Below are 12037 nucleotides of genomic sequence, written 5' to 3' on the forward strand. Positions count from 1 at the left end.
CGTGCTGCATACCGTATACGTCCTCCATGTACTTTCATAATCTCCGTCTGGAGTAAAAAGCGGGCACTTGACTGAAGAAAAAGCGAAGCTTGCGAGAGGAGGCGGGCCGAGCATGCACCAATTGGTGTCCTTGGTGCGCTGCCACCCACCCGTGGTGAGCGAATGTCGGCACGTTATGATGGTAAGTAAGTGCTATATAGTATAGTAATCAGTCTCGCGACAGTACCTACCTAGGGATTAAATAAGTATATGAACAGGAAGCCAGCCTGTCTAATTGATCAGAGAGTATAGGCAAATTTACTGTACAGACTGGAAGCAGGAAAGGCCGATCACTCCGTCCAACAGGAATCAACACTGGGCCGCATCGCACGTAGCTCACGACTGGTGGTATGGTCTATCGCTTTGATCAGAGACGCCTAGCCCAATTTCTTTCAGAGACCATCCCTAGACGAAGTTTGAAAAAGCAATCCTTAGTCAACTTCGCAACCAGGGCACTGCTACCGGCACAAGATCGGAAAACAGGGATGGGCTTCCTGCGCTACCTCGAGTACTTCCTCTCACGTCTCTTATCCTCGCAGAGAGGGCGGGACGCCAAACTGCTGACCCGGGCGACCATCTTCTCCAACATCCCCCAAAACGTCCTGGTGACCTCGCCGACGCTGGGAGGCTCGCCCGCGCACCTGAGCACCGAACACTCGCAATTCGGCAGCTCCTTATTCCCGGATTTGTCGTGGTCTCTTGGAACCACTGATAGCAGCGCTACCAAGGGTGTTGTCAAGGAGTGGCTCTTGATCTGCGAGGACCCAGACGCGCCGCTCCCGCTCGTGCCGATTCACGGACTGTACTACGCCATCCCCGCGACGAAGACAACTGTTGGGCTTGAGGACTTCGCCATAAAGCTGGACACATCCCACCCTGCACCGTCGGATGAGGCCGACAGCGCAAAATGGCTTGCGGGTGGGTTCAGGCTCGGCAAGAACTGGCGCGGCACCCTCTATTCCGGACCACGCCCGCCCGTGGGCCATGGCGAACATCGGTATTTCTTCCAGGTGGTTGCCTTGAACGATTGCCTAGACACGGCCAAGATGAAACCAGTGGCCACCAGAGACGACGTGCTCAGGGAGATGCAAGGCAAGATTTGCGGGTGGGGGGAGTGGATCGGGATCTTTGAGCAGAAATGGTAGGATGAAGAGATAGTTGGGGAGCAAAGAGGGATGGAGAGGCGTCAATTACTCGTCCGAAGTGTGGTGCTGCTGGGTTTGCAAACTGGAAAATTGTAATCGTCGCGCAGAGAAAGGGTTAATCAGTATGAAGGAGCCTTTGCCTGTCCATATTCCGAACATCCCCAAGGCAATCACTAATGTCAATGCAGCAACCTTGACCGCGTTGATTCGTGTCAGAACAATAGCAGATACCCGAAACATTTTACTCATACACTTTTCTTCTCCCCTAATCATATCGTGGCAATCGGTCCGTCGGTCCATATGGAAGAGAAAACGTCGTCCGTGACAGGCCAGCCGAATTCGGTCAGCATCGGATCGTCCAAGAAGGTCGAGTAATCAGGCTTCGGTGCCACGGGGACCAAGCCGTCTTCCGGAGCAGCTGCACTCGACTCGTTGCCGGCCTCGACGCCATCTGCTGCACTCAGTAACATGTTCCCTTGGCCAACGAGATAGATCCTACCTGTTCGATTTTCACTAAGTGGAGGCGGGTAGACACCCGTGAAACCCCCAAACTCTTCCCTCCACCACACAATGCCGTCCAACACGACGCTACCAATGAGACGGCTCCGGATGCGCAGTGCTACCAACTCAGTCCCATTGGGTCTCTTGAAGACGCGAGTACTATTGAAGAGCTGAGTCAGGGCAACACCGTTGCGAGCAGGCAGATCATCATTCTGGACCGACATGCGTTTGTGTAGGCTGATCCCCAGGAAGAGGGCGGTTTTAGCTCTCTCAACGTCGGTGTACCGGCTGAGGGAGGTCTTGAGCAACCGTAAGAGCACGTGACTGGTCACCATCAAGCTGTAAAAGAAGTACAGCCCAGCACCAGACAAACACACCTGTCCGGTCTTGTCCAAGTTGTCGAAGGATTCAATTACCTGGCAGGCCGACGCGCACAGCTCGTAAAGCGTACTTGGGTCGTGGGCCGTTGGGGACTTGTACAAATTAAAGGCTTGGATCGTGAGGGTCGCAATGTACACGTAGAGCTGGTCAAGGTCTGCAAGACCGTTAGTCGGGATAGGATATCAAAGGGACTGGTTTTACCAGAGGAGGACTCCAACGCAACACTAGATATCTGCGCCTGGAAGATGTTCAACAACGAATCCAGAGACCTCTCCTGGTCTGTAGTCATTCGCCAGAGCCCATTTTGCGAGACGGCGATGCAACACCTCGTGACCACGTCCTGTAATTTCAACTCAAACTTCAGCTTCGGTGATATCCTCTGGAAGAGTGCCCGTCGCTGTTCGATGTCGTGGGGGATATCGAGCATAGGAGTCGGCGCACTTCCTTTGAAACAGCAACCCCTAGAAAACAATCATTAGTCGGTGCGCCAAGGGTGCCAACACTGATCCCATGCGTACCGCTGGTAGACAAGTGTACAGTATCCCCAAGTCTCAGCACGAATCCTCAGTTCTGCTTCGGTAAGTTTGATCGGTGTTTTGCAGAACTCCTGGCTTGCGACCGGGACGTGTAGCCCGATTTGCATTGCCATGTGTAGCACGGCAGCACTGAGCGGATAGGTCATATCGTGGCCGTTGCCTGCTTTCGGAAAAGGCCAAAACAGGATCAGAAGCAAGCCTTGCACGACGGGCAATCCGATGGTGGCATTGAGCGACAGCAGCGCCATAGTTTTAATTCTGGATGGCAAAACCGAGATGAGGGTCGGGTTTTTTGAATAGGTGCGGCATGACACTCCGATTATCGCCCAGAAGAGGAGCGGAGAAAGGTTGTAGTATCCATTCGGTGAGACTGTGGGATCAAGAATAGGGACCAGGCTGGCGTACTCGCGGAAATACCTATCAAATGCTCAGGCGGGCCTCCACGAAGGTCGGTAGACAAACTTACAGTTGAAACATCGCGTCGATATCTTTGGAATCCACGGTTTGCCCTTCCAGACTCCGTGGCAGGGTGCCTGAGGGCTGATACTCCTGTGAAAGACTTTCCGGGGTCTGCAGTGATTCGGCGGCTGCAGCAGAGAACGATCGAAACGAAACCGGGGCAATGGTTGCGTCTCTGAAGAAAGGCGCCACCGATGCCATGCGACTTTCAGACTCTGCGTTAGTCGTGCGTAGGTCAGCCGCCCATGATGGCCGTGGCAAAGACGGCGACGCCGCTGCCGCTTCGGGATGGTGGCTCGACGATCTAAGGCGTTCTTGGAGCTCGTCCGTCTGATACTCAAGCTCCGACATTCTCCTATTACCACACACCAAGTCAGCCAGGGCTTGCTGCACATAGAGGAGGAGCACCTATGCGTACTTGCGCTTGTGTTCTCGTTTGAACGGCTCGGAGATGATGCACTGCCTGCTCATCTTCCGGCATCTCGTACACGGCTGGTCAGGGTCGAGGTATGCATCGCAACGGGCCTTTCAAGCCATCGACTTTGTATTAGTCGCGGCACACACACAAGAGACGCGTCATGTCCATACCTTCTGCTGCCGACATTCTGTGCACGCTCTCTTGATCACTTTCCCGTCTGTCCTGTTTTGGCTTGTCAGCTTGGCATTCTTGTGGGCGAAGGGACACGGCGGTCAGGCTCACGGGGTGGTCTCAACCTCACTCATTTTACGCGTCTTGTTCGCGGCACCGGCTTCGAAGGCTGTATCTGGAGCCATGGCAGGCAGAGTCAAGTATCTCGCAGAGCTGCAGACATGAATGGCGGCGACATAGAAGTTCGGAGAGGGATGAGACGGAGAAGTGGGCTTCCGGAGTGTCCAAGTCCCCCTTGCCGAGAGATGTGTCGAAGGAGGGGCGCAGGGGGGCGTTTGCCAAATGCCAGTGGCCGGACCATGGCGGGTAACTGCGCCGAAGCTCCGGGCTGGCAGGGCACGTGCATCGGCCCCAGTTTAGTGCGCATATTCTCCCGCCGCTTTACTCTCGCGCTACCAACTATTTGATCTTTCCCATGCTCCCTGATTGCTGGCCTAGCTCCAAGCCCTTCTCTAAAGAATTCTCGTTGTTGTGTGGGAAGTGAAGCAGATGTCACTATTGCCGGCTTGTCGTATGGAATAACATCGACGGAGGTAATACATTCTCGTCTGGACTGCAGGGTGCAAGCTGACAGATGTCCCGAGGTATAGTTTCAGGTCATAAGATGCGTCAATTCCAGCCTGCTCATGGTCTAGGGTAGGTCCTTCCGGTGTCATCCCAATCGTGTCCGCTCATATAAAGAGTAAATGTGTAGAATACAAAGCTCAGGAGGTGGAACACCGTAATTTTGGCGCATCATCCCCATCAAGAGCCCCTTGCTGTCTCCCAACAAAGCTTCCACTCGCGTCCCAACCTGCTGTGGAACAAGAACTTGGTCAGAACCTCACGTATGGAGTCCCATCCAGGCGCTGGGGAGTCCAAGTTCACAAATCTGTCCATCAGTTCCATCTGCAGATGGTGCAACTGGCCTCGCCGTGCCGCGTTCGCCGTCACAAGAGCGAGCCATTTCCATAACTCTGTGTCCCATGGCTTCCCGAAGGTCCAGAAACGTAACGTGTCCCCGAGCTCTTCAACGATCCGACGGTATCCGGAGCAACGACAGGTCCAACCCAGTAGATGTGCATGATAGACAAATACTGCTTTGCATATCGCCTGTTCCACATTGTGCCCCGCTGCAGAAACTCGACATAGTCTCATGACTCGAGCACTTTGGAGGCGTGGATCTAAGCTCATCAGGAATGCTTGGTCTTCCTTTGACAGGGGCTCAGACCCCTGTTCTCGATCAATGAGCCTCGTCCAACGAACAGTATCTGCGAGAACAGAGACGACATCATAAGACAGGTGACCATCTGTCGCCACCGATTGGAACCCCATGCTCATTGTAGAAACGGTCTTGGTGATTATCGGTGCAAATGGTTGGCTTGGGTACTGTAACTGAGTCTTATCAGTTGCAGGGTCGTGTAGAGCGGTTCGATCGCCGAATATCAGCAAAGCATTAGATTCAGCCCTGTCCAGTCTCATCAGATCTTATATGTGTGGGAAGTTCGTGGAACATACCAGGATACGAAGGATAACAGAGAACCTCCGAATGCCTCCATAGTGCTTGGGGCAGCTGCTTTCACCATCTTCCTGAGACCATTCAGGTGCGCTCCATAGGCATCGACATCTAAGAACACATTCTACGCTGGTCAATATGTCAACTTGAGTGGGAAAATTAATTCTTACGTCAATAATCATGAGGAAGACGGTTGCAAGAATAACAGCCTCGTCAACCCATCCGGAGTTCAACTTGGTCCGTAGTCCGTTGAGCGCCTGGCCTTTGTGATAAAGGGCCCAGCTGCACATCCTTGTCTGGAAGTTTTGACCGGCTGCCTTGAAACTCAGGCAAAGCGCTACAGTTGCTTCGAATAGCTCTACATTCTGTAGGGCAAAAGGGAACGTATCTCGGATAAGAGGGTTATCCGTCGCTTGATATCTGAGGCCGGGTCGTTGCGACGGGGCCCAGTTGTGGATATCTGAATCTCGTCAGCAAAATCTTGTGGAAGTAGACAAGGGGACAAAATACAGTGATCCATAGCCGCGACAACTTCGTCGCCTTGACGAACTGGTACAGAGTCAAAAGGATCAAATAATCCGGACGTCGGCTGTCGAACAATTCTGATTGAATCGACCGGCATCTCCCAAAACAATTCCTGTTTGCTATCATAAAAGGAGGCCATTTCCGAATGATGCCGACATTTCTCACTGCTTGGTATAGAATCTGTAACAATTTGTGTTGCCACTGAACTGGATCGGCTTCCTGGTGTGTGTTTCTGGTCTGACTTTCGGTCGATATCTGCCCCCGAAGCCGGTAAGCCAGCAAAGACTGACTCTGGAGATGGGTCACAGTTCCATTGGAGGACCTCATAAATTTTCTCTGACTCCTGCTTGATAATGGTTCCAGCGTCGGGTGGCTCCTGAGATAAGGAACCGCCCTCACTGCTCTTGTCGCCCCCTTCCCGTTGCGGCTGCCCCGGCTTGGCCGCCGGAGCGCCCTTTTTACGCCAATATGCTACCCGGGCGGCGTGAGCTCGAGCTTCGGAGTGTTGGAGTTCTTGTAGGCGGCGCTTGTTGGGCTTTGCATGATTCTTGAAGGTCGATTGATTATAATTTACCAGGGTCGGCATGGCGCTGCTAACGACAAACGTTAATCCTCATGGCGGTTGTCGCTCCACGTTTGAGTGAAATGTACTCAGTCGGCAACCGTGGCCGAGAAACAACAACTGAAACTGGTAGTGAGGAAAGAAGGGCACAGATGAAGACTTCTTCGCGATGATCTTGTTGGTTTGATAATTGATGACCAACAGCCCAAGACCGCGAAATCCTCGATAGATTGGGGGCGATAAGTCGAAACAAAGATGTCCGACAAGCGAGGTGCAGCCAGCCTAGCCACTTCAGAACAAATCGAGAGCCAATCGAAGATACAATCTATGGCGAGAATGGTGTGAACAGCGCCTAGGATTTCGCTCCAACCGTTGACGCAATACCGTTTGCTGGAGTTCTCTTCTTGAGGAAATGATACTGTGACCGAGTCCTGCCAATCCTCGTAGTGAATCGGTCGGACAAGCGACAACGCAGGCACTTCACTCGAGAAGTGCAGCTAAAAGCATATCGCTCTATAACTGAGTGCAAACTGTGGCATTGTTTCTGGCCTAGTCGAGGAGCCACGCACCGCCCGCCACCAGGCTAAGTAGTATTGCTGACCGAATCTGTTGACGTTTTTGTCTGCTAGTGATGCAGGGATTTATGCACGGCAGATCATTGTCCCCTTGGTCTCGAGGAAATGAGAGATGTACCCTTCCGGCGGCGTGCTACAAATGTAGAGCCGGCGTGCTTCTCAGTGGATATTATACCTCCGAGGTCATAAACATAACACCTTGAGGCGTCTGGGAATCGAGTTGTACTGTAGGTAAAGACAGAGGGTGAGCGGCCAGGCGTAAAGGTGAGAATACAATAATAATAGACCGTCAGAAAGGTTGCACGTGCGGAGTGCAATATGGAGCTGCGGGGCCAAGAGTGGTATGTAATAATGTATGTCTTATCGATAACGATGGTCGGCGCTTGTAATCACCGACTGCGAACTTTTTTTTCATGTCGATTCACTGTGTCTGTCGAATGAGTGCATGCACCTCACACAGCGAACAAAGAATGCCTTCTGGGGCTACCAGCGCAACATGACGAGATGATATAGCTGCTGCGACACCGTTACAGCCCCGACCATGGATATTCACAGGTGCCGCTTTGTGCAGTATCCTCCACAGCCGATCAACGCTGTCGCATTTTCTCACTCCTCCAATCCAAAGAAAAAAGCGCCTTCGGACCTGCGCCTGGCCCTTGGTCGTAACAATGGCGACATTGAAATATGGAATCCCGAAAATGGGCTTTGGGTGCAAGAAAACATTCTAAAGGGTAGCAGAAATACAACAATCGAACAGCTCGCCTGGACCCAGGATTTGGTATGGGAAGAGTCGCACAACACCATTACGCCGAAGGCTTCAAGAGGTCCTTTGCGGCTGTTTAGCACCGGCGGATCAACCTCGGTGACGGAGTGGGATCTCACTACAGGTACTCCCAGAAGCAGAGCCGAAGGAAATTTCGGGGATATCTGGTGCTTTGCGGCACAACCTCAGCTTGAAGATGCCAAAAGTCAAGAAGCCCTTCAGGGTGGCGCAGGGTCACAGTTACTGGCAGCTGGATGCTCTGACGGTACCATTATCCTCTTCTCTACCGAAGACGACGACCTACGCTACCTCCGGCCCCTGGCACAGCCTCCGGTCAAGAAACCCAAGGTCCTTAGCCTTGTGTGGCGCGACCGCAACACTGTGGTGGCAGGATATGAAGACAGCATGATCCGGGTCATCGACGTTTCGAGCAGAAGAATCTTACGGAATATGAGCCTGGGAAAGCCTATAGAAGGCAACAATTCCGTGGTATGGACTGTCAAATGCCTCCCTGACGGGACGATTGTCTCCGGCGACTCGTCCGGTGAACTGAAGATATGGGATTCAAAGAACTACTCCTTGGTCCAACGACTAAAGAGTCACAAAGCCGATATACTAGACATTGCCATGAACACTTCTGGGGACATGATATTTTCAGTTGGTGTTGACCGGAGGACCGTGACCCACAAGATGGTCCCCCTTCATTCTGGAACCCAGAAAATGAGGTGGGCTGAGGTGTCCCACAAACGGATTCATCAGCACGACGTCAAATGCGCAGCCAGCTTTGAGAGTATAGAGCTGAGCGTCCTAGTGTCAGGAGGCATGGATGCTCGGCCTGTCGTCGTCCCAATACGCCGCTCACAGACTGAGTATCATCGTGCTCTGTCCCACCTCCCTCAACGGTCACACATTTCGAGTTCCAAAGCTTCGAGGGTGTTCATTTCCTGGTGGGATCACGAGATTGTGGTTTATCATGTGCGCAAATTCTCGCCTCTTTCACCGGCTGATGGAAGCCTCGAAGGAACAGCAGAATCGTACTATGACACTCTCACAAAGCTTGTCATACAGGACGACGAGAGTATTCAAGATGCACATATCTCGCCAGATGGACGACTGATCACTGCGGCCACAAGCAACGGCGTCAAGATGTTTCAATTACGAAACACTCACGTCTCGGGCAAACCATGTCTGCGGACACGACAGATTGAACTTCCCCCGTCCATAGCCCGCTTAGGTGCACGGAGAATAGGCTTCTCCCCTGATGGCAAGTGGCTATATTGTGTTCGAAAGGATAACGCTGTGGTCATGATGAAGCTTTCTTCCTCGGACGACTCGAAAGACCGTCCGGCAATTCACGAGAAAATCGTCAAGCTTTATCGGCAACCTCGAAAAACAGCACAGTCTGCATTGGGCAGTTATCTTCAAACTATCAAACAAGTCGCGTTCTCGACTGACAGTCGGGTTCTTGGTGTGGGAGATATATCGGGCGCCATCGATGTCTGGGTACTTGAAGGCCATGAAGACGTCAACTTCATCGACGACGCGGGATCAGAATCCTCTAACGACTCGTCTGGATCCTCTACCTCCTCTACTACATCGGACGATGAAGATGACGACTCATCCTCGCCTATAATCCACGGCCAAAAGTGGATTCGTAACCCTTCTGGTTCCAGCCTGCCACAATTGGACTCCTCCATCCTTGTCCTGACATTCCGACCTCCACCTGACAGTCCTAAGTCGTCTTCGGCGGGAGCACACGACAATCGTGGTCTGCACGCGACACGCCACAATCCCCACCCTGTCAGCCATGAACTCCCTGACGAAGCAAATACAAAACTCATTGCGGTCACAGCCAAACATCAACTCGTGGAATTTGACATTCTCACTGCCAAGCTAAGCGAGTGGTCTCGACGGAATCCTTCAAAGTTTCTTCCACATGATTTTACAAAAATCAAAGATCGGGTAGTGGGGTGCTTCTGGGATTGTCATGACAGAACGAGGAACGGGGAAAGATTGTGGTTATATGGGCCAAGCTGGATATTTATGTTTGATGTTTCTCGAGATTTATTGAAAGACCATCCTAACGGAGTAACCAGTGGCTCTAGGGAAGGGGAAGTCGATAAAATTGGACGACTGGGAAGATATGAAGTGGTCGAACCTCTCATAAAGGGAGGCCACGCAAATCGCAAACGACAGAAGCTTCTCGAACCCGCCGCTCACGAACAAGGAGAGCGCGATAGAAGCAGTAAGAAGCGCAAACGTAATACCGGGGCCGGAGACCAAATGCGTCTCGAAGATCGTGAGGGCGGGCTTGGAAGTGAGTTGCGCCGGTTCAAGAATGCCTCGGGGGATGATGCGGAGGTGATTGATCTTGACATCGAAAACGCCGGCAATGAGATGGATCTGGATGATGATCTGGGAGAGGATGAACGGCAAGACGATGCCCTGGCCCTAATGAGACGAGGCGAAAGTGGATCAAGTGCGACGGAGAAAGTGACTCCAAATGGGCAGGACACAGCGCCGTTATCCTCTCAAAGGACGCCCAGGATGTACTGGTCCACGTTCGACTACCAATCGATCCTGGGGATAGAAGTTATCGGAACTCCAGAACCCTCTCCGCCAGCCAGCAACGGCTTCACCACTGAAGTGGCCACGACCGAAAGAAACAACATTGAAGAGGGCTCCAGCGGAAATATCGAGGTCATCATCGTTGAGCGGCCTATGCATGACGTTGGGCAGGAACCTCGTTTCGATGGCGGGCAGGAGTGGGATGTTTGAGTCTTGACACTGGCGGCTATGGGTCAACGTCTTTGCAGAGACTTGCATAGAGATGTCACTTGCACTCGGCATCAGACACGAGCTCTGCTATGCAAGACAGGGCAGGGAAAGAAATTTGGGTTTGGAAATATTCGCCTTGTCAAGACACTATTCCGACGTGGAGCGTGGGATTACCGGAACGAACTATTCATGTCCAAGGTCCATGGTCCTTTGCATCGACAGGCACAAATCCAAAGAATCAGGGGCGGGATTGAAAAGGAAGCTCCCACCAAGACAATACAAATGTACCATGCTCCTCCATCCAATCATCAGTCATGGTTCCACACTCAGTCACGATGCCTGTAGTCATGCATTCAACCTTGATTTGGAGTATTTGCGTCGTCGATCCTCGAAACCACTAACATGTCCTAAGTATGTTTACCGTTCCAAGAACAATTGCATCCCGCGACCCATAACCATCGAAGGTGAGGAAACAAAGATACAAAGATAGATCGCACGTCTCGACCGGGTACCGAGTACATAGATAGACGGCCTAATTATGTCGTCGTGGAGAGACGGGAGGAGCCATGGAAGGAAGGTTATATTAAGGATGAGGAGCTCACCACTCCTGTCGTGGCGGTGCTACAATAGTGATTGCCGTTCTATTCTGTACCACACGCCATCAATTGGATGGCCTTACTATGCTCTTTTTGACTATACCCATGGGTTTTTTTTTTCTCTTCCTTCCTCTTTCTCGGACTCAAGCTCTCTACGTCCTTGACGGAGCAAGGACCTCGGCCCTCAGTGAATACCAAGTATAAAATCAAAGATCAACCGGTAGGCTTGTTCTCAGAGGAGTACCAGAGGCTGGTGAGGCTGAGTAAAAAGTTCCTATTGCCTATTACTCCTAGCAAGACTACTTACCACCTTGTACCTTGTACCTCTCATTCAACGCTAAACCAGCGACGCTAATCTCGTCTCACCCCATCCCATCCCATTGCATTACATTGCATTGCATTGCCTCGACGTATTTGTCACATCATAATATCCTTTTCTATCCCAACTCTATGCCCTCTCTTCCCCCTGCATCTGTGCTAATGTTCCTTGCTCTCTCTCCCCAAGCCTCGGGGCCACGCACCGCACCGCACGTGTCGTATCAGCCAGCAGAACCCCCCCGGGACGGAAAAGATGCCGGACAGAGCCTATATACTACGTACAAGTGACAACGCGTATCTGACCGACCGATCTCCGATCCTTCTTGGGGCCGGTGGTCCTCTCCTCTCGCGTACTTGTACGTAGCCGATGATCACCATCGGTGGTTCGGATTCGTGTACTATGTCCTCCCGGTACACATCACTTCGCATCGTATCCAGCCATGTAACATGTTCCCGGTCTCCCCGTCCAGTACGTAGGTATATATCCATATATATTCATGTATGTTGACTGCACATGATATGGTCTGTACGCAACCAACGTGTCATGGTCGAGTTCTACATAGCTACTAATTGGGATGTAAATCTTGTTCGGAAAATTGCTCAACGGGAGAAATATACTCCCCCGAGGGCTTTTGGGAGGGGGGAGAAAAAAAGAAAGAAAGACCCAATAGATCATAGCTATGGGGCATTGGAGGAAGAGAAGGGACCTGATGCC

General features: G+C 52.0%; 4 protein-coding genes across 4 annotated transcripts; 2 read left to right on the forward strand and 2 right to left on the reverse strand.

Moving 5' to 3' along the window:
- Positions 1–524: 524 nt before the first annotated feature.
- Positions 525–1184, forward strand: AYL99_04605 (hypothetical protein; the record flags this gene model as incomplete). Its single annotated transcript, XM_018836119.1, has 1 exon — positions 525–1184. One exon carries the CDS (start codon positions 525–527, stop codon positions 1182–1184), a length of 660 nt encoding a protein of 219 aa, XP_018695769.1.
- Positions 1185–1453: 269 nt separating this feature from the next.
- AYL99_04606 (hypothetical protein) lies at positions 1454–3835 on the reverse strand (the record flags this gene model as incomplete). The annotated part of the gene is made up of 7 exons (XM_018836120.1): positions 1454–2220; positions 2268–2527; positions 2585–3019; positions 3069–3416; positions 3480–3586; positions 3650–3701; positions 3762–3835. The coding sequence occupies 7 exons, from the start codon at positions 3833–3835 to the stop codon at positions 1454–1456; spliced, it is 2043 nt and encodes a 680-aa protein (XP_018695770.1).
- Positions 3836–4454: 619 nt separating this feature from the next.
- Positions 4455–6316, reverse strand: AYL99_04607 (hypothetical protein; the record flags this gene model as incomplete). The annotated part of the gene is made up of 4 exons (XM_018836121.1): positions 4455–5157; positions 5208–5329; positions 5376–5665; positions 5716–6316. The coding sequence occupies 4 exons, from the start codon at positions 6314–6316 to the stop codon at positions 4455–4457; spliced, it is 1716 nt and encodes a 571-aa protein (XP_018695771.1).
- A 1092-nt stretch (positions 6317–7408) lies between these two features.
- AYL99_04608 (hypothetical protein) lies at positions 7409–10408 on the forward strand (the record flags this gene model as incomplete). The annotated part of the gene is made up of 1 exon (XM_018836122.1): positions 7409–10408. The coding sequence occupies one exon, from the start codon at positions 7409–7411 to the stop codon at positions 10406–10408; it is 3000 nt and encodes a 999-aa protein (XP_018695772.1).
- Positions 10409–12037: the final 1629 nt, after the last annotated feature.

The sequence above is a fragment of the Fonsecaea erecta genome (genome assembly GCF_001651985.1).
Source record: "Fonsecaea erecta strain CBS 125763 chromosome Unknown Scaff3, whole genome shotgun sequence".
In the NCBI taxonomy this organism is placed as follows: domain Eukaryota; kingdom Fungi; phylum Ascomycota; class Eurotiomycetes; order Chaetothyriales; family Herpotrichiellaceae; genus Fonsecaea; species Fonsecaea erecta.